Raw genomic sequence first — 23,105 nt, 5'->3', positions numbered from 1 at the left:
ACTATTATTGTTCAGTGTGCTCCTGATGGTGGACTCATGAACACTGACATAAGCTAGTTGAGTGGGGCCTTGTTGTTGGAGTACGCCTTCTGGGGAAGATTAACAATGGTGATGAATTTTCTCACATATGTACACAATCTGCCCGACAGTGGATTTGTAAAGCCCAATATATTTGCATTTTCAGCATAAGCATCGACAACTCTTTCTGAGATCCTCAGGAATCTCCTTTGATCGAGGTATGGCATGTGTTCACAAAGCTGTGTGGTGAGGACCAGATTTATGTCTTTTAGATAGGGTACGGCCACCAAAAATCACACCCGATTGTCATCCCACTGACTGACACTCCTGATTGTAATTATCCCCTTAACTAAACTGACAGTTCTTGAGGTTACCATACTTTTTCCAACAATGAAATTTAATGTTGAAGGTGCTCTGTTCTACTTAATAGAAAACAATACACCAGAACTGTATAAAATACAATGTTAAAGCAATGGGAAAATACAAATGCACTTATCTATAGCAAATCTATGACATATACAGTACGTTAAAAAAATTAGGAGCACAGCAGACCTTTGTCTAATAAATAATCAATACCATGGAGTAAATATGAAATTGATATTTTACTCAGTAAAAATATATAGAACCACATAGCATTACTATGTACTCAATACTGTGATATGAACAGGGATACGAAATCTGAATCACATACTCATCATTAAAATGACCCAACAGAAGTCAAACATATATAGAAGAACCCCCCTCCCCCTCTGTACTCTTCATAGCCTCAGCGACAGCTGAGAGCACAAGGGTGGTTTCCATCTACCCAGCTGTAAAGTTATAACACTGACCTTATTCTCACTGAATGTTGCATGGTGGTTGGCGTTACGGCATCGCAGCGCTGCGGTAGTGGGTTAGATTTCGACTGGGACCCTGTCCATGTGGGGTTTGTGCTCTCTCCCTGTGTTTACGTGGGTTTCCTCTGGGTGCTCCGATTTCCTCCCACAGTCCAAAAACATACTGGTAGGTTAATTGGCTCCTGACAAAATTGACCCTAGTCTGTGTTTGTCTTCTATGTTAGGGAATTTAAATAGAAAGATCCAATGGGGCAGGGACTGATGTGAGTGATTATATATACTCTATAGAGCGCTGCGTAACATGATTGTCACTCTATAAATAAATGATAAATAATAATGTTGAATCATTTTGATCAATAAATAAATCAAAACTGGTATTTATTTTGTGTCTTATTTGATTTATTGGGTTTTCTTTACCTATTTTTATGATACATTTAAGGTCACATTAATACAGAAATTCAGAAAACGCTAAAGGGTTCACAAAACTTTCTAGTAACACTAACATACATTCATCAGAAATGTTTCTTTTTATATTTGCTAATAGGGAAACCAACCGTTTGTATAAGGTTCCGAAGAAAACAGTGATCCCTGCATATATTATAGCCATGCAATAACAAAAGAATACAAACCTTGTAAGCTGTAATTTGGGAGATTTACAATGAATTCTTCCGAAGTCTCTACTGCAGGAATCACCATTTTCTCAATAGTAGCCAATGCACTGTGTTCTGTAGTGATCTCTGTGTGAAATTAAACAATGGTGTTCAAAATGTGTCTATACAAGTTATTTCATCAAAGGCTATTCTTGCCAGTCTCAGTTTGAACAAAAAAGACAAGACAATTGAATCAGGCTATAAGAAAATACATTTAAGTATAGAGGTCATAGGAAAATATACAGATTACTCAGAAGCGAATATGCTTTTGGACTGTGGAAGGAACACAGAGCAGCTGAAGGTACAGTCAGTTGAAAAATAAGGTGCACCCTGCATCAAATCTGTGTTTACACATATCAGGACATAATTACAAGGCAGCGCCGCTTTAAATTTAAGCGCCGAAGACGCCGAACTCGCGGGAGTTGAAGAAACCGGAGGTTAATACATTTACCCCCTAATGTTTAGATCCCACGGTGGCACAGACACCTGTAAAAGCAAAGCTTTGACTTCGGTAGGTACAGACAAAGCAGAAACCATTATCTAAGCCCTGCTAGAGAAGCTTTGGAGGGCTGTGTAATTATTAGCCAGAAGAATCAAATACAATTTATAAGATGGAAACCTACAGCAAAGTAATGAGACAAACTAAGTATAAACTCTTCAACTGCTGCAGGTATTATTTATCTCTCTTACACACAGAATCTGATCTATAGTAAGACAGCTGTGACAATCTGCTAGATAATGGACCCCTGGTTCCTCCATAGGATCCAACATAACTTTTTTAGCATTAGTTTTACATTATAAAATGCCAGCTGTAATAGTTGTGAAAAGGAATATGCCAACATTAACAATAAGGTCCATTAATAAGTCACCAGCTGTAGGAAGACCCTACTCATGGATAGTAACGGTAATGTCATATAAACAACAACCAGTATCATTAATGTCCAGGGCCGGACTGGCCATCTGGCACTTCTGGCAAATGCCAGAAGGGCCGATGACCAGAGGGGCCGGTCCCCATGTCCGCCGAGCAGCAACACTCAGCGCGCTGCTCGGCGGATGGAGAATCAGTGACAGCCGCCTATGTGAGTAATCACATGGGACAGCACCTGTCACGTGGTTGCTGCTGGAAGTAAGGTAAGTGTCTGTGTGTGTTTGTGTAATATGTCTGTGTGGAAAATAGTGTGTGTGGGGGCTATTAGTGTGGCTATGCAGCAAATAGTGTGTGTGGGGGCTATTAGTGTGGCTGTGCAGCAAATAGTGTGTGTGGGGGCTATTAGTGTGGCTGTGCAGCAAATAGTTTGTGTGGGGGCTAGTAGTATGGCTGTGCAGCAAATAGTGTGTGTGGGGGCTAGTAGTATGGCTGTGCAGCAAATAGTGTGTGTGGGGGCTAGTAGTATGGCTGTGAAGCAAATAGTGTGTGTGGGGGCTATTAGTGTGGCTGTGAAGCAAATAGTTTGTGTGGAGGCTATTAGTGTGGCTATGCAGCAAATAGTGTGTGTGGGGGCTATTAGTGTGGCTGTGCAGCAAATAGTGTGTGTGGGGGCTATTAGTGTGGCTGTGCAGCAAATAGTGTGTGTGGGGGCTATTAGTGTGGCTGTGAAGCAAATAGTTTGTGTGGGGGCTATTAGTGTGGCTGTGAAGCAAATAGTGTGTGTGGGGGCTTTTAGTGTGGCTGTGCAGCAAATAGTTTGTGTGGGGGCTAGTAGTATGGCTGTGCAACAAATAGTGTGTGTGGGGGCTATTAATGTGGCTGTGAAGCAAATAGTGTTTGTGGCTGTGTGGCTATTGTGTGGAAAATAGTGTGTGGGGCTGTGTGGAAAATAGTGTGTGTGGCCCCATGTTGCTATAGTATGCATTTGGCCATGTTCATATAGTGTGTGTGTGCAGTATTTTAATATAATATGTGAGGGAAGGGAGGATCTTAACATAGTGTGGGAGGTATGCTATTTAATGGTGGAGTGAGGGTGGGGGCTAATTATTTAAGGTGAGGTGAAGGAACCGTTAATTTAATGCTGGGGTGGTTTAGGGCTATCAGTTAAATAAGGGGCTGATTTTGGGAAGGAGGGCTATTTATTAAATGTGAATATGAATTATTTATTGTCGGGGATGGTTGTGGAAAATGGCTATATTTATTAAACTTTAATGCTATTTAATTTATTGCTGGGACTGTTTGGAGGGAGGGAAATATGTTTTGAGTAAATGGGTATACTGTTAATTTAATGTTGGGGCTGGTTGGAGGGAAATAGGTCTACTTATTAAATGTGAATATTATTATTGTAGGGACTGGAGGGAGGCCTAATTATAAAACGTGAGTGCTATTGTTTTAACACCGGGGAGTTTTCTAAATCTCATATACCCATTTTTTTTTCAAAATAGGGCGTCCAATATTCCAGGATCAAGACTGAGCTAAAGAAACCAGCTGCTACAAGTGGTGAAAGTGACCAAGACAGGTAGGAGAGAGCAGGACAGTCTGCCAACTGTCTTGAATCTGGTGGGACAGTCCTGAATTTGGGTGACTGTCTCACTTAGTTAGGATTTGATCCGACTGCAAGGACAGTTGGGAGGTATGTCCCGCTTCACAACGTACTGCTTGTGAAGGCAAAGCTGTGTGCTTCTAACAGTAGTGCCTGTGTATTTGTCTAAAATGATAAATGTAATGTATCTTTATAACGTATGTATCAATGCCCCATGTTGGCCACACCCAAAACACAATGAGGGCACGCCCAGTTTGGCGCCGCCGCAGAGTGGCGGCACATGTTTTCTTTCCTGCTGGAACTGGGGTGGGACTGTGTACCTTAAATGCCAGGGCTGATTTTTAGTCCCAGTCCAGCCCTGTTAATGTCCTAGCCAGCAGTAATGCCCTGCCACAAATGGCAATGTCCAATAAAATGCCAGTAGCAGTACTTGGTAATTAACCAGTAATGCCCATTCAAATGCCACCAGAAGTAATTATGCTGAATAAAATGCCAGTAGTGCCCAATAATACACAAGCTGTAATATGGCCAGTAGAACTATCCCCTGCCGTCATCTGCTGCTTCCAATTGGCTGGTTGTCGTGCTTGTAATAGCCCTTCCCCAGATGGAGCAGTCAGCTTGAAATCGCAGGTGGATATCCACCGCCACACAATGTGAAGGTGTATACTTGGCATCACTAGCGGATCTTCCCTCTACACGCTGTGTAAGGAGGGGGACAAATAAATGCCTCTGCCAAATGGAGAGCCCAGTACATGCGGCCATTTGGCACCAGCGCTCTCTATAAGACTGTGTATTACACAGCTAATACATTTACATAAATAATTATCTATTTAGCTGCTCTCAAAACAAAGTAAAATCACTGTAAGACTTTCAAATTAATGAAAATAGTTATTTTCCTATTTTTTGTCAAATAAGTATGTGAATAAAGTGAGGAAATAGAGAAATAAACCTGCCAACCAGTGGCTTTATTTCCTCATGGCAGAGTAGAAAGCCCCTGGTAGGTTTATACCACCAGTTATATTAAGGCACCGTATTCACAGACACTCAAGTGACACATTGCTAGTATTCCAAGCCTTTCATTTTATAGCATACCACAGTAATGCAAAGAGAGTCAGGGGTCCAAAATGAAAAGTGGTGACAATTCACAATATAGCAGAGTTCAAATAAACAATGACAGTGCTGACAGTGTCTCAGGTGTTGTTCCTACAACGGGATCCTTTAATACTTCAACCGGGATCCCACTATAAACCACTAAGGGGGATGCCATTATCCATGAAGTGCTCCTGCACAGTAACAATGGAAGATTACATGCGGACATCGCGCTAGGCTCAGGCGGCACTTAGTAATTCAATCTCCTCCTAAGACTACTTGCACAGGTCTGCAGCTTCCTCATTATATTGCCCAATCTCGGCGGGTTAGAAATCAGTGAGGACATAAAACACTTTATTAATAATGCTTCATCGGGATATCTGCTCAGTGCTGAAAGTAGAAGAGCCCTGATGAACTCCGCCGGTGATGAAGTTTCAGCAGATGTCCTGGTGAGAGCGTACAAAGCTCTTCTACCATCTGGTATGTGTATTTCTATATTCAAGGGATGTGCATAAAATACGGAACACCCCCTCCATTTCTTCTTTATATAGTAAATATATATTTTACATGTTGAAAGAGATCTACATACACATGTAATAATAGGAACCCTTAAACATATGAGAAGTACCACCAAACATGACCATATTTAGCAGCTAGCCACATATTTAACATGCCAGTAAGACTGATTTTGAAGAGTATATGGGCCTGTAAATGTATTAACGCAATCTCTGTTTCCAAAGTGTCACTGCTCCCCGCACAGCCGCCCACAGCTTCCAGAAACAAGGAGAGGGTCCCGTAGGATCCAGCTGACACTGCAGTGGGGTTATCTGTTCCAATGTATCTCAATAGAATGCTAATGCTGCGTTTCATCTTTATTCCCAATGGCTTCTCACTGTGCTACAAACTATAAGTACCTGTATTTTGACCTGTTAGACAATCTACAGACATCACTATGAGCGAATCTTTGGAGCAAACATTATTACCAACTGGAAGCTGATGGCAATGCGAGAACACTGTGGATACATTCACAAGGATCCAAAGTCCATAAAAGGTAAAACCTCAACCTCATTTTATTTTTACATCTATGATTACAGCAAACTACACTATAAAAGTAAACTTACAAGAACCTCCTCATGATAATATTTTTGTAAAATATAAAAAGTGTCTCCTACCAGTGCATTTCACCATGTGTTATACTTGTGCTATGAACTCCTTGTATAAGGTACCTTGCTTTGAAGTATCCTCTGAAATTGCTTCTTCATTAATTAGAACCAATTTCTCACTGAACTGAAGAATCAGACTCTCCAGGGACTCAGAATTATCCCGCGTTAATATTTCTATGGGAAGAGTTTACAAAAATGAGTTGATACCATAGCAAAACCAACTACAGAAATAGATTATATTGATTGACAGACACAGGCAGAGGGGACAAAGAGTGAGGAGATCATGAGAACCTGAAGGTATATTATGTATGTACTATTATAACCAGACAAACATACCCAGTAAATGATTTATACAGACTGCAGCCCTACATCACGTAAAAAATATAAAGCCTCATATCCACTATACCAGGCCTGGCCAACATGTGACTCTCCAGGTGTTGTGAATCTACAAGCCCCAGCATGCTTAGGCAATAGATAGCCAGCCGATAGCGGGTAGGGTATGCTGGGACTTGTAGTTTGATAACACCTGGAGAGTCTTAGGATGGCAAGGCCTGTACTATACCATATAGCTTCACGCAGGGATCGAACCAGGTACAGTATTAGCAGCTGCCTGTAACTCTATCACTGGTTATACCAATATGCCCGCTAGTCTTTCAGTCAACTCCAGAAGCCAGTCTGTAGGGGGCATAACAGTAGAAATTTCCTTGCATACATAATTAGTTTAACAAAACCAAAGCAAATTGGAGACACATATTGGGGAATTGGATAGTCAGTAGGGAAGATGGATGTCTGGATCTGGGAGAATACTAAGGGCAGTGACCGAGATGTGGGTCAATGAGGGTGAGGGTGAGGGTGGTGAATAAGTAGGACAAGATATACACTAAAACAAGAAGGAAAAAAAAGGTGGGAAAAAGTATAGAGGAAATGACAAGTAAATGTAAGTTAGCCAAGACCCAAGGTCATTGCAAACCCCTGTAATGTATTTTGAGTATAAAGTGTAAAACACAGTGGGAACAACAAGAGCCCTTAGTTTCAGTGATTTCTGTAGCACATTCTGAAGGGACAGTAAAGTAAATCTTATTGTGGCTGTCCAAAAACACTTTTAGAACAATCAGAGAACAGGTTCTTAGGATACAGGTTCCCGGTATATTGAGATCCACAGTAACCAACTATGTACTGTGGAAGTGATTACTGTGTAGTGTAAGGACATTTAATGTACTGCTGCATATACAGAGCAGTGATGGGTGGAGATGGGAAGAACAGTGATGAAGTGTGGAGCTCTGTGGTGAAATATTTCCCATTTACATAGGTATATATAGTCAGTATGCTACTCCATACAATTGGCATACACAATTAGGGAAAATAATGTAGACTGAACTAGCCGTCTATTGGCGCTTTGTATATATTATTTTAAATGTATTAAAGGTACTGCAATTTTTGATGTACAGCCATGTGTGATTATACAGGATACTCATGAGTATCTGGCCAAGGAAGGGGATGGAGTTACCTTGACCACCACATTCTTTGGATTGAGTGCAGGGGAGAGTCTATCTGTGTAATGGGAGTTATACAAATGATAAACCAATGTTAATTGAGTATCTGGTGAGAAGGTTTAATTTATACCCATACTACTCCCCAGGAGGCCTCCACGCCTCAATAAAGACCTTTGAAAACAGGAGCTGAGGAACTCTGGTCAAGGATACTCTGTATCTAACAACCTACATGCACCCAGCAAGACAATAATGTAAGGATCCTTAGCCGACTGCTGATCACTGGCCACAGATTGAGGTTGGCAATGATGGTCCCAGCACGGATTTGGTTCCCAAGCATCCAATGAGCAGAATACAGCATTCAGCGAAAGGCTGGGCCAGCACCAAGGAGCCAGCAGGATTTTGTAGCAAAAATATTGCCACACAAAGCGCACCAAAGAGAGAGTTTAGGGATTTTATGCACTTTATATTATACAGCCCCACTGACCGGCACAGTATTCTAAGCTCTCACAGTAAACAAGCAACAGTTACACCACATACCAGCCTGTTCTCCCATTTACCAGCACAAGTAACACAGCATACCAGCCGGTGTCCCTAATTACCAGTACCAGAGACTCCACATACCAGCCTCTTCCCCCATTTACCAGCAACAGTAACACAGCATACCAGCCTGTGTCCCCAATTACCAGTACCAGTGACTCCACATACCAGCCTCTTGCCCCATTTACCAGCACCAGTAACAGCATACCAACCGGTGCCCCTAATTACCAGTACCAGTGACTCCACATACCAGCCTGTTCCCCCATTTACCAGCACCAGTAACAGCATACCAACTGGTGTCCCCAATTACCAGTACCAGTGACTCCACATACCAGCCTCTTCCCCCATTTACCAGCATACCAACTGGTTTCCCTAATTACCAGTACCAGAGACTCCACATACCAGCCTATTCCCTCATTTACCAGCACAAGTAACACAGCATACCAACCGGTGCCCCTAATTACCAGTACCAGTGACCCCATATACCTGCAAGTGTCTCCATTTACCAGTACCAGTGACTCCACATACCAGCCTGTTCCCCCATTTACCAGCACCAGTAACAGCATACCAACTGGTGTCCCCAATTACCAGTACCAGTGACTCCACATACCAGCCTCTTCCCCCATTTACCTGCATACCAACTGGTTTCCCTAATTACCAGTACCAGTAACTCCACATACCAGCCTATTCCCTCATTTACCAGCACAAGTAACACAGCATACCAACCGGTGCCCCTAATTACCAGTACCAGTGACCCCATATACCTGCAAGTGTCTCCATTTACCAGTACCAGTGACCCGACACACTAGCCAGTGTCGCCATTTACCTGGAGCAATGATCCCATATACCAACCTGTGTCCCCATTTACCAGCACCAATGAGCCCATATACGTGCTAGATCCCCCATTTATCAGGACTAGTGACCCCACATACCAACCTCTGCCCACACAGAATACAAAAATGAGAAACTGTACATAACAGGACTTATATAAAATCAATAATAATGATAATACGCCAGTGATATTACTTAGCAAGACCAAAACATACAAATAATAGCAGCAATAAACACTATACCATTGACCACATACATGAAGATCTAATATGCCAGTATTATTGGCCAACAACATATGACTGTAATAACAGTCTCAAGCAAAATGTATTGTCAGAGTTTATACCCCGGAGCATCTAATATGCTATTAACTCCAGGAACATAATATGCCAGCGGAAACCCTCGGCAAGACCTAGCTATGTCATAATGCACAACAACAAATGAAACTTCAAACAAATAGATACACCAAAGTTATTATAAAGTCAGCACTACACAAAATAAATAGGGAATCTTATTGTCCATAGTAGTCCAGTAAAAGGGTGACCTTAAATTTAGTAGAAGCTTAATTCCAGCTACTGTGTCTCACATAAAAACAAGGAACAACATCACAGGGATGAACATGTTCTAGTATCAAAATGGCGGGATAGGCGCTAAGAGAAAACATCACAGAAAGCAGCCATCCGTTAAGCCTAATAACCACTATACAGTGCAGCCTCATACAGAGATTGGGCCAGGTTCAGTAGTAGCAGATTCTTGTAACAAGCTAGGAGAAAACATCAAATAAAGTCACAATAGATCAAATAAAGACAGACTTCGATCTATAAAGCTATAAGCTATACACACTTACTAGCTGCTAGCTCAGGCAGACTGTGGGCACTTAGGTAGTCCCTTTGCCTCTTCTTACTGCAAGTGGGGATCATAGTGCTTGTGGGGTCATTGTGTAGCAAATGAGGGGCACGTGTTGGTATTTTGGGAGGAGTGATAGGAGGGTGATCTGGACATTTAGGGGTTGTTTTTTAAATTTTAGAAAAAATTAAGGATAATGTGTGGTACTTTTACAGGTTGCTGCCTTTGAAGTATGTCAAGATGCCCATCACTGGTTTCTCTGTATTATTGATGCACATATTACCAATGACTTTAACAACTTAGGAAAAAGGAGATGTTACATTAGTATCTGTTTGTTGTTCATCAGTGAATACAAGCCCTCTATTCTGTAAAAAGATAATGAGGTTGGTTTCATCCTCAGTCACCTACCTGTCCCATTTGCAGTTTGTTGAGCAGCAAATTGATGACAAATATGCAGTACACCGTAACAAACAGCTTTGATCAAGTGCAAGTAGACTACTGAATCAATACTGCATGTTAGTCATGGGCAACTGCACATTTGCATTTTATTTAGCCTTAAAAACAGTAAGGTTGTCATAAGAGGATAAAACAAAGATAATTGTTTAATAGCAGTAAACTTCTGTTCTCAATCTAAACCTAAATTAGGGAATTATTCTGACCCAAACTCTCTCTCAGGGTACCCTGTGTCAGCTCCCAAGTCCCATGTCTCTCCAAGCTTCTAGAGAGATTTGCCTACACTCATCTCACACTTTCTTTCCTCACAGTCTACTGACCACAGTCAGGCTTTCATTCCCAACACTTCAGAGATGGAACTGACTAAGGTGGTCAATTATTCCATCTACTGCTACAACAAAAGGCCACTACTCTCTTCTAATTCTCCTGGGCCTCTCTGCTGCATTGTCACCGTCGACCCCTCACTTCTCATACAAACACTGCCTTCTCTAGGTCTTATCTGGTTCTAACTGTCCTTCAGTGTACACCTCCTCTATCTGTTGGAGTACCACATGGCTCTGTTCTTCTCCATCTATACCACTTCTCTTGGAAAACAAGTAAGCTCCTTTGGGTTTCAGTAACCTCTAAGCAGATGAACCAAGTGTATCTTTCCTGTTTCTTTCACCATTCGTGTTGGACAACTTTGCTAGAGGTCTTTCCTCCATTTCATCTTGGACAATCTATTGCCATGTCAAAGTCAGGCTTTTTTAAAAACTGAGTTAATTTCTTTCCTACCAGTCACCACAAGCTACCCAACATCTCTTTCTGTAGACAACTCAATAAATCACAAACTCAAGTTTGCTGCTTACGTCACTCACAATTGTTCTTTGTTCCACAGAACCAATTTGTATCTAAATCTTCAGAATATTCCCATCTCTCACATAAGACATTGTCTGTATTACAAACCTCTCTAGAATACACACATATCTCACATGAGACATTGCTAGAACATTAATGCATGCACTCAATCGCCAGCATAGACTTCTGTAATTCCCATCTCACTGGTTTTGCCCTAAACAGACTTCTACGCCGACAATCTATTCTACTTTGTCATTCCCTACATTGGTTCACTGTACTTTGCATAATCCAATATAAACTACTACTACTTACAAACCCACTAATAAAACAGCCCCAACATGAATTTTTTCCATTGTCCCAAAATATCTCTAAACTTTGCTCTACCCAAGATTTACGCCTCTCAGCCACACATTACCTTCTCTAGAATACAGGGCTTTCCAAAGGCTGCACCCACTATGGAATTTCCTCCCTCATACAAAAAAAAATAAACTCCCCCCTGGCCTCCAAACCATCAAGTTGAAAATTCAACTATTTAGTCAAGCTTTTCAATTAACCCAAAATGGCTACTAAAGACGATTACCACCACTCTACAACAGTTCATTCAAAACGTTTGTTTATTCTCTTTCTGTGATCCCCAAACTAACACATACTTGCCAATTTGCAGTGTGTCCCCTTCGGAAGATCCCAGAGGGGAGAGCAGACTATAAGTGTGGGAGGGGGCATGTTGATGCCATTGCTCCACCGTACGCCGGCCCACTGTCACAATTTGCAGCCTTGTGCTGCTGTGGGTGGGGCTGAAATGATTCACGTCATTAAGCGCTGCCTCCCCCAGAACCCAGAAGGATGTCTGCTCTACCGGTAGTCCAGTCTAACATTGCTGTGAGGCTGGATCACGTAGCCCCACTCAGCACTTTTTCCCCACTGCAATTTGGCTGGACCGATGTTCAATCGGTGGCGCTTAACCTCATGTAGCAAACTCCTAGACTGTAAGCACTGCTCTCTTACCACTTTGTTAATAACCAGTCTTATTGTAATACTCTGTTTGTTCCCAATTGTAAAACCCTGTGGGGTGTGCTGGCGGGAATTGACATTTATATAAAAACTAGTATGAAATGTCTGGAACATTCTTCCCTGCCAATTTGAAATCCTTTTGTATACATACACTATATGGACAAAATAATTCGGACACTTGACCATTACACCAACAGGGACTGTAATGACATTGTATTCAAATACATATACTTTGATATGGAGTTGACCCCCTCTTACAGTGATAACAGCTGCCACTCTTCTTGGAAGGATTTACACAAAATGTTGGAGTGTTTCTGTGGTATTTTCTGTCCATTCATTCTGTAGAGCATTTATGAGGTCAGGCACTGATGTAGGACGAGAAAGCCTGACTCGCACTATCCATTCCAATTCATCCCAAAGGTGTTCAATCAGGTTGAGGCCAGGACTCTGTCTGGACCAGTCAAGTTCTTCCACACCAAACTCATCAAACCATATCTTTGTAGTCCTTGCTGTGTGAACTGTTGGAACAGAAAAGGGCCTTCCCCAAACTGTTGCCACAAAGTTGGAAGCATATCATTATCCAAAATGACTTGGTATGCTGAAGCATTAAGATTGCCCTTAACTGGAGATAAGGGGCCCAGCCCAAACCATGAAAAACAGCCGCATACCATTATCCCTCCTCCACCAAACTTCACAGTTGGCATAATGCAGTCAGGCTGGTAACCTAGACTCTCCCATCTGACTGCCAAACAGAGAAGCGTAATACGTCACTCCACAGAACACGTTTCCACTGCTCCACAGTACAGTGTCGGCGTGCTTTACACCACTCCATCCGGCGCTTGGCCTTGATCTTGGTGATATAAAGACTTGCATGCAGCTGCTCAGACCATCGAAACCCATTCCATTAAGATCCCGCCGCGCAGTTTTTGTGCTTACATTAATGCCAGTGAAAATTTGGAACTCTCTTCAGCTATGGAATCAGCAAAGCGTTGGCGACTTTTACGCACCATGCACTTTATCAGTCATTTACCCTGCTCTGTGATTTTACGTGGTCTTCCGATTCGTAGCCGAGTTGCTGTTGCTCCTAAACACTTCCATTTTCTAATACTATCACTTACAGTTGACCGTGGAATATCCAGCAGGGATGAAATTTCACAAACAGTCTTATTGCAAAGGCGGCATCCTATCACAGTACCACGCTTGAAGTCACTGAGCTCTTCAGGACAACCCATTTTGTATCACAAATGTTAGCAAATGGAGACTGCATGGCTACGTGCTTGATTTTATACACCTCTGGCAACGGGTCTCATTGAGACACCTCAATTCAATAATTAACAGCTGTGGCCAAATACTTTTGTCCATATAGTGTAGTTGTAAATGTTTAGTTTTCTACCTCTACTACGATTTTTAGTTTATATTATACACATGACCTACTTTCCTACTGCCTGCAGTAAATGGCATTGCAGCTTTCAAAATACATGGAATAATGTACCCCATATTGTGAAATATGAGGGGCCACGATAGTCTGGAACTCTATAACCAAAATTTTACCAATTCAAACTGCTCTGAATCTGCTGAAATATCTCAGAGAAGCAGAAACAGCTCAGGACTTCAAGAAGGAATATAAACCAAGCCTACTGCAGCCATTGCTTAACCCGAATCTGAGCCTGTTGCACACTGATGAAGAGGACCTGGGCCCAGGAAGAGACCGGATGGCCCACAGTGTTCACAAAGACATAATATAAACATCCCATCAAGAACTGTACAAGGCGATGGAGAACATTAGAGCTGCATTACTATATAAATATACTGTAAAATGTAACCATTATGCTCCTCGCCCAACCTGGAGCCCAGGGGCTGCTGTATGCAGCCATTTTTCCCAGGGCCCTTGCTCCATTCTTCTCACTGCCCCAGCCAAAATCCTGGGTTTCTCTCAGACCTTTATTCCTCAGCTGATGTCAAATATAAAAGGGTTGAAATTCTGCTTCATAATAGGGTTCCATTTGCCCCTATCCACACGGTGTCAGGCTAACAAAACATTATTCTATCTGAAAAGCCAACAGCAGAGATTCTAAGAGTGATAATGCAGATATTCTTCTCACAAATAAATGCTCTTCAAACGCAATTAACTATATTAAATGTAAATAGGGCCTTCTGTAGTTTTTGGAAAGTCTGGACCCCTCATTTTAATGGTTACTTGTTAAGACAACTTCCCTCAGTGTAATCTGTGGCTGCAGTAACTGTAGTAGTAGGAAACAGTGTATAAACAGTGATATACAGGGCATAAGGAATTCTGTATTGTAATTATGTACACAAGGTTGTTTTGGGGCTGTTTCTAGTTAATATTCTTACACTTCGGAGCCTCTACGAAGTCAGTAAACACCTGCAAAAATATAAAAGGTTGAACATTCTTTTTTTTAACAATTTTTATTGGAAGTTTTTTCAAGTTTTAACAGTATTTAGGTTAGGACATAAATCGCTCAATCAGTATACAAAGTTATTAAGAACTTTTGTTATAATAATATAAGACATCAACATTAGAAATAAAGGGAGGAAGTAGGGGCAATGTACAACAAAAGGGAAAGAGTAGTGGGGGAAAATTAGATTTGGGAAAGAAGGGTGAAGGCAAGTAACGAGGCAAGAGGGAAAAGAAATGGAGAGGGAAGGAAGGGAGGAGATAAAGGAGGAAGGGTCTCAACCCGGTGCCCTAACGAGTCTCAGATATTTAGTATGAAATAAGTTTAATACCATATGTCAGAATCTACCTCAAAAAGGTTTTTGATTGCTCTGCTCCGCAAGAAGCCAAGGTTGCCAGGTATTTTGGAATTTGATAGGTCGGTCATTAAGTATACTCGTAATATGTTCGCAGCGGTAAGTCTGCCAAACCCTATTGATTATTTCAGGCAGCGTAGGGGATTCCAAACGCTTCCAACTTGCTGCAATCGCGCACTTGGCAGCATTGAGAATATGGCTCACTAGTGCTGTTTCATGCCTATCTGCGTCAGGAATTGGTCTGTGTAGGAGTGAATAGGAAGGGCAGGGAGGAATTTGTATTGTGGTAACTCTACGGATAAATTTATGCACCTTTTGCCATAATCTGACCATCTTGGGACAAGACCACCAAATGTGCAAAAAAGAGCCTTCTTGTCCACAGGATCTCCAACAAGAGTTGGAAGCATCTGGAAATATAGCTCTTAGGCGAGTGGGAACCAGATACCACCTGTAGAGTAACTTATACGCATTCTCCTTGGTCCGCACACAGATAGAGCATTTAGCGATTCGAGTCCTGATTTCAGCCCAATCATCATCTTCCAGTTCCGTTCCTAAGTCTTCTTCACACTTTAACTCATAACGACTCTTGATAGGTTGACGAAATGCCACCAGAAGACTGTAGAATGTAGAGATTAAGCCAGTTGGAGGAGATCTATTTTGACAAAATGTTTCTAAAGGCGTAAGTTGATAAAAGTTTTTAAACGCTATAAGAGAGCGAAATAGATGCCTTAACTGAAGATATTGATAAAAGCGTTTATGGGGAATGGCATATATCTGCTGCAGGTCTGCAGATTCAGGAAAAATTTGCATGGGTGCTATATCTGTCAGGAACCAGAGCCCGCGACTAAACCAGTGCTGAGAGAAGGACTGTTGTTGCCCAGGGGAGAAGGCTGGATTATTCCACAGCGGAAACATAATTTCAGGATTCGCTATCAAATGAAAAGCACGAGTACTGTAGTCTCAAATCTGGAGTGAGAAACGAGTAGACGAAGGAAGTGATAGAAGTGGTGGACGGTGTTTGATTGAGATCCATAAAAGGGTGTAAGGCGAGAGCAGTTGGATGAGATTAGCCTCTATATCAACCCATAATCTTGTACCCGGCGGGGAGTGAAATAAAACTAATTGGGTCAAGTGCGTAGCAATGTAATATTTTGAGATGTTTGGGAGACCTAGTCCTCTCTCCGAGGTTTGACGATGGAGTGTACGGACCTGGACTCGGGGCCGTTTGCCTGCCCAGACAAACCATGTAATTTGTTTCTGAAGGGTTTTAAGAGGCAGTGAGGGTACCCTAATAGGGAGCGTCTGAAAGAGATAAAAATTTGTGGAACTAGAATCATTTTTACTGCTGTTATGCGGCCTAGCCAGGAGATATACAGCTTATCCCATTTCTCAAGATCTCGTTTGAGTGTATTCAAAAGATGAGGAAAATTGGCGGTAAAAAGGTTGAACATTCTAAATGTACCCCAATATAAATACCTTAGGGAGGGAGGAAACCTAGAAAGACGGCTATGGAAAGACTGCCCCCTGACAACCTAAATGGCATGTGTTGTTTCTGGGCCCTGTCGTGTGTCTGACCAGCCACTAATGCAGGTGTGGTGTTCCCGCACAGGGGAGAAACATGGGATGTGTTGTTTCTGGGCCCTGTCATGTGTCTGACCAGCCACTAATGCAGGTGTGGTGTTCCCGTACAGGGGAGAAACATGGGATGTGTTGTTTCTGGGCCCTGTCGTGTCTCTGACCAGCAAGTAATACAGGTGTGGTGTTCCTGAACAGGGGAGAAACATAGGACGTGTTTCTTCACTCACTCAAATTAAAGTGCAAAAGAAAAAGAAGCCTTTTTGTTTATATTTCTTTGCAGTAAAACTGTGATTTTCGATGAATCTATAAAAACACATATTGATGAGTCTACTATACCTCCTTTATAGTTTATGTATGACTATCCTACTAGATTATCTAGGTGAACGCTAACATGCCGACCTGCAATAAAGTCTCCTAACTGGAAACACGCTTTTTGGGCAATTGATGGCAGCCTGGCTATATGTTCTCCCTACAACCCTTTGGCTGCCAGATAACCAGCGTTCACCCCAACCCAGTCTTGCTGGCAGTACATTGCCTGATCTGTGTGGACTTTGTATGTTCTCCACAGGTTTCCTCCAAGCGCTCCAGTTTCCTCCAAAAACATACTGGCAGGTTAATTGTCAGCTAACACAATTAACACCAGACTGTGTGTAGGGTAAGGAATTTAGACTTAAGCTCTAATGGGACAGAGACTGATAGGAGTGACAAATATTTTCTGTAAAGCACTGAGGAATTGGTGGCACCATAAATGATCTGTTGTAATGATAATTAATTCTGCCAGTGGATGCAACGGCTCTGCATGTTGGAGACCGAGCGCTCTGGGATCCGGAGATTCAGTCACAGACTAAGCAACCGGTTACATGCTGTGTCAATGTGCACCTTATTAAGTAGGTTTACAGAATTCTATGTTATTGAAACATACAGTACGGATTTGGCACTACCAGCAGTGTGAAGCAATTGTGGCTTTATTACCACAGTTTAATATTTTTTTTAATATATCTATTAGCTTTGTTACCGTTTCTATTTTAATTCCATGCAAGCTATGATGTAACACGTCTATGCTCTTATATGACATACAGTTTCATATCTATAGCCTCTAACTGTGTGAATAAATAAATTGAGTGCTTAATGATTTATCCCCAGATTCCAGCACTTATCCTTGTATCTCTGGTTCTTGCCTTTAATCAAAATATAATCAAAGTAAGGTCTTTGTAGGATTCCTTCTTGTTCTAATTTTGCACTTTTGTGAACATTCTTGGTTTTAACCTAATCAAAGGCTCTTTGATTGAAATGTTGGTTTAATATTAGGACTCCGATAATGGTTTGATATGATGGCCTGATTTTTAGATGACATTGTGCAGCCTTGAAAGACTGCTGTGATTAAAAATCCCATTCAAGATAGATCAAAGGGAATTCATGTACAATTTCCTGTTTTTTTTTTATATATTTGTTGAATGTGAAAGCAATGAAGAGGATGACACTCAATTTGATACTGAGAACATTGGAGCTTATTGGTTTTCTAAGAGAATTGGTATAGATAAAAGCATTGGATTCAGGGCCAAGCCTTGTTGTACGCCAACTAAAAGAGAGGAGGAGGAACTAGAAAAACGAACACTGAAGTAGTAGCTAGACAGGATGAGAACCAGGATAGGACAGTTTCCTGAAGACTTAAGGAATATAGCATTTCAATGAGAGGGGTCAAGTGTCAAATGCAGCAGAGAAGAAGAATTATAAGGGGGTAGTGGCTTTCATATTTAGTAGTGTTTAAATCATTGACAAGAGCAGTATCTGTGGAGCACCGAGAACAAAGGCTTCACTTAAAAGGGTCCAATAGGTTGTATAAGAAAAGGAAAGCCTCTCAAGAAGCTTGGAGAGGAACGGGAGTTGAGAGAGGGCATGGTAATCACAGAAAATTTGGGTCAGACTTTATTTTTTTTTCCCAGAATGGGTGCATGTCTGAATAATTTTAATACAGATGGGACATAACTAATACATTAAGCAAAGTCACAAACACAGAGGCAATTATGCATAAGTAACACAGATGAGCGTTAGTAAAACTATGGTGACCCGCACAGAATGTAGGAAAAGACATAACAGAATGTACAAGGGAGTCAGACAGACAAATAGGAGACAATAGGTAGATAGGACACTGCCCATGACAGTCTACCTGCTAATGGGAGGGGTGGCGAGCAACTAGGAAAGAAATGGTGAGCAAAGAAAGTGGAGGTGCTAGAAAAATGGTCAAGAGGTGGTAGTATAGGCAAGCATGAAGAGATGAGTTTTGTGGGAGTGTTTGACAGATTGTACATTGGGGGAGTCAGGTGAGGCGGGGTAAGGGGTTATAAAGGTGAGGGCAGTATGGGAGAATTCTTGGAGGCAAGTGTGGGAGGAGGTAATTAGAGGCTAAGAGAGGCGTAGGTCAGAGGCAGAGCGGAGTGGCCGGGTGGGGGTGTACAGCGAAACGATGTTGGAGCTGTATCGGGGAGATGTATTAGTGAGGGCAAAAAGTTAGAACTAAATTCTGAAACGGATAGGAAGGCATTGGAGGTATTTACAGAGAGGAGCAGCAAAAGAGGAGTGACGGGAGAGGGGGATGAGCCTAGCCGCTGCATTCTGGATAGACTGATGGTGGGAAAGAGGGGGAGTCAGTAAGGTAGGTGAGAAGGAGTTTGCAGTTGTCAAGACGAGAAATGATGATGAACGAATGGACCAAGATTTAGTTGCTTCCCAAGAGAGGAGGGGGTGGATTTTTTTTAAAAAGTATTTTTATTGAATTTTGATACAACAACAATGGAAAAACAGAATGGTGACATCCTTGAGTAGAATGCAACTTATGACATACTAACTTCAGAGGAAATTCCAATTTCTAAAAAGAAAAACAAAAAAAAAACAAAAACTGAAAACGAGCTGGAAGAGAGGGAAACAAAGTTTGAATTTTTACGCTAGGGATAGACTCGGACAAGGGGAACTTTTAAGAGTTCAAATGCTCAGTCCATGCACTCCAGGAAGGGGTAGATTTTGGTATATTACGGAGGAGATGGCAGGACTTGGCGATGGACTGAATATGACAAGTAAAGCTGAGAGCAGAGTCAAGGGTGACTCCAAGGTAATGAGGTTGGGTGACGGAAAGAGTGATTTTATCAACCATGAGCAGTGTTCTCCCCAGCATTAAGATGCTGCCGGGTGAGGGCAGTTGTAATGCTTTTCAATAATAATGAAAAATGTTAGGCGGTTATTGCCCACACCTGCCAGGGCTGGTCAGACTGGTCGTCAGTGGTCTAACACTCACTGCTGGCTGTAGTGCTCACATAGTGCCTGTTATACTAGGAGAAACAATGGTTTATTCTATTATAATAGGACTCTGTTGGGCTCTAAGAACCGGGTGGCAAGAAAAAATAGCCAGATGGAGCATCCGGGAAATAGGTGCTGGGGCGAACACTGCGTGAAGGGATATATTGGAAGGGATAGGAACATTGGCAGGAAGAAGGATTTTAAGCTTCGATTTAGAGATGTTGAGTTTGATGAAGTGCTGTGACGTCCATGTAGTGACAACAAGGAGGACGAGAGAGCACAAGAGGACAGATAGATTTGCGTGTGGCCAGCATAGAGGTGGTATAGGAGTCCAAACGATTGAATAAGTTCGTTGAGAGAGGTGTGCAGAGAGAAGAGCAGAGGGCCAAACATAGCATTTAGGGACTTCAATAGAGAGAGGAAGAGGGGAGGAGGAAGAGTCAGAAACAGACACTAAAAGGAGCAGACAGCATCCGGAGACAAATCAGGAGAGAGCAGTTTTGCAAAGACCTAGGGAGCGAATGGTGTTCAGGAGAAGAGAATGGTCGACAATGTCAAAAGCAGCAGAGATGTTAAGGAGTATGTGAAGGCAGAAGTGACCTATAGACTTAGCTGTAAGTCATTTGTGCGTGAGTTTTCATTGGAGTGAAGGGGCAAAAACCAGAGTGGGTCAAGAAGAGACTGGGAAAAGAGAAAGTAGATCAGAAGACTGAAGACAAGTCTTTCAAAAATTGTAAAAGTGACTGGGGCTGCAGTATCATGGGCACCAGAGTGTAGAGTTGTAAAGAAAGACTGCAGTGTTAGGCCAGGACAGGGAAGAAATGGGAGCGAGGAGGGGTTCAAGGGAGGTTGTGAAAAGGATGGAGACAATGCTGTTGAGGGAACACTGTGTGCACAACTTAGGGTGAGGAGGCAGGGGGTAAGAAAGGGTTAAGGAAAGAAGATTGTGGTCAGAGAGGGGGGAAGAGAACTGGAGAAGTTAGAGATGCCACAAAGAGGGGTTAATACTAAGTCCAGGATGTGACCATCACGGTGGGTGGCAGATGTTGTCCATTGGGAGAGGCTGTGGGATGAAGTGAGAGTTAGGAGTTTAGAGGCAGCAGTAGCAATAGTAGAGCCGTTAGGAGAACTCCAATGCTACGTACAGTGGGTGATGAAAGCCTAGAGGATCCAATTACTTACATTATTATAACCGTACTAAAATATTTATGTGAAGTGACCACTTGTTTAAATTTGTGTTTTATGACATTATATTGTATTCCATATCCACTATGTACCCCTGCCCTCCCTTACCCCAATATAATGTCTTACCCCTTTTCTTTCTTTTGTACCCTTCTATAAAATGCTTACAACACCCAATAAAAAATTATTCAGTTAAAAAAAAATTACAGTGTCTAACAGAAGTTAGAATCAGCTGTCGTGGTGGTGGGGATGGGGGGGGGGGGGCAGGGAGGTGACTGTGCAATTAGTACAGCACACTGACTAACAATGGGGATATTGCAGGGACATTTCTTGAAGTGAGAAGAAAGATAAGATCAGAGCTCAAAACAGTAACACCAGACTTTAATGTACCCATCATCCATTATCTGAGAAGTGCAGATATTATGATGAAAGCTTTAAAACACATCTACCTATATACATATGTATTCTGCACTTAATAACTATGGATGTATGCATTAATATATTGTAACAATGTATCAATCTACGTATGGAGATTCTGCACTCAGATATCAGAGAGAAATGAATGTCTGCAGTCAAAAGCCACAGCAGCTGTGGTTGGCCACCTAAGCTCCCTGCTTAAGCAGCAGATAACAGGACCGCAGCTCAGCAGTTCAGTTAGGACAGACTCATGGGGGCATATTCAATTGTCGGGAAATCTCGCCTCGTAAAAACTACTACCGTTATTGCGGTAGTAGTTAGCTGGATTTCAGCTCGCGGCTCAGGGATCTGCGAGCTGAAATCCAGCGAGAAAATTACCGTAGTAACGGTTTTTCCGTGCACTATTAACGTAATAACGGTAATAGTGCGCGGACCGTGGGATTTTCGGCGTTTCCGCCGACAATTGAATACCCCCCATGGAATGACAGATGTCAGGTCGTTTAAGAACAACTCTTCAGTTTCAAATTGCACCTGGCAGTCTTACTAGTACCAAGTCATCAACTGTTGCTCTGCAGACATGCATGTGACCTTGCCGCAACATAGTAAAAATACATATTAAAAAAAAATAAATAAGAAAACTCCACCAAAAACACTGCAAGGTCCTGGGTTGACTTTGCATTGTTATTATAAAATACAATCATCTACTTTCCCGGGCTGCAGCGTTACTCAGACTCAATGAGACCACATGAAGGTTGCTATTATCAACCGCCTGGGGCCAGAAACCAGCACAGGGTCTGTAATCAGAGCATGCTGCATGGTACCAAGAGGCCTGAAATTAATATGTCAACTAAAAAAGCACTTGTTCTAATGTGCTGACATCATTTACTACTGTTGTCCATAACAATAAAGCATAATATATATATATATTTATATTTATTTATTCCCAGTATATAGAATAGCCTCCCCACACAGATTACAATATGGCTCCTTATCACAAATGTTTACCACTCTACTGTATAATATTTCCTATACCCCACCGTTACCATTCCAGCCAAAATTACCACCTTTCCAACACTACATCAACGGACTACGGACTCACAGAACAAGGAGGATCTATGTAGCTGGAAGCAGACAGTGACCTGACCGCTCACTAGTTGCAGACCTGGGCCATTATTACATAACTAATCGTCCCATGCGCAGCGACTGCAGAGCGGAGAAGTATTGTACAATACAGAGGCCTGTTATATGATGCAATAGAGCAGAATTAAATTTATCAATTGCAAAGATAAACCAGGAGCGGACAGTATTCAGTAGCCAAAAATGAGAGTGAAATACATAAGAGAGGGAACAGAAGAAAAATTAAAGGCCAGTACAATCTGTCAAAATAACGTGTCCAACCTCATTAATGTCCTAGATCACAGAAACACCAATCTGCTTTATAATCTAGTCAATAACATTTAACAGCCCAATGCAATTTTTTTTGTTAGTATAGCCCCCCGTCAATCATACAATAAAGACCCCCACATGCTCAGTACAGAGAATAGCTACCACACAGTACAAGTCATATGCGAAGCATTCAGTACAGCCCATGCCAAACATATAATATGGCCCTACACCCCTAGTTTATTAATCC

The 23,105-nt window shown here is 42.0% G+C and overlaps 1 protein-coding gene across 6 annotated transcripts in view; it reads right to left on the bottom strand.

Moving 5' to 3' along the window:
* Nucleotides 1–23,105, bottom strand: part of TDRD6 (tudor domain containing 6) — a 52,573-nt gene that overhangs the window by 15,480 nt on the left and 13,988 nt on the right. For 5 of the 6 annotated variants that reach the window (XM_075201324.1, XM_075201325.1, XM_075201328.1 and 2 more), the window contains exons 5-6: nt 6,291–6,401; nt 1,484–1,591 (exon numbers count right to left, since the gene is read on the bottom strand). In XM_075201324.1, the coding sequence (XP_075057425.1) occupies nt 1,484–1,591; nt 6,291–6,401 (219 nt within the window). The remainder of the gene's footprint in view (nt 1–1,483; nt 1,592–6,290; nt 6,402–23,105) is intronic. The other variant, XM_075201327.1, reaches the window with a different exon arrangement.

This window comes from Mixophyes fleayi, chromosome 3 (genome assembly GCF_038048845.1).
Source record: "Mixophyes fleayi isolate aMixFle1 chromosome 3, aMixFle1.hap1, whole genome shotgun sequence".
In the NCBI taxonomy this organism is placed as follows: domain Eukaryota; kingdom Metazoa; phylum Chordata; class Amphibia; order Anura; family Limnodynastidae; genus Mixophyes; species Mixophyes fleayi.
This window is presented reverse-complemented; position numbering and strand designations above follow the sequence as displayed.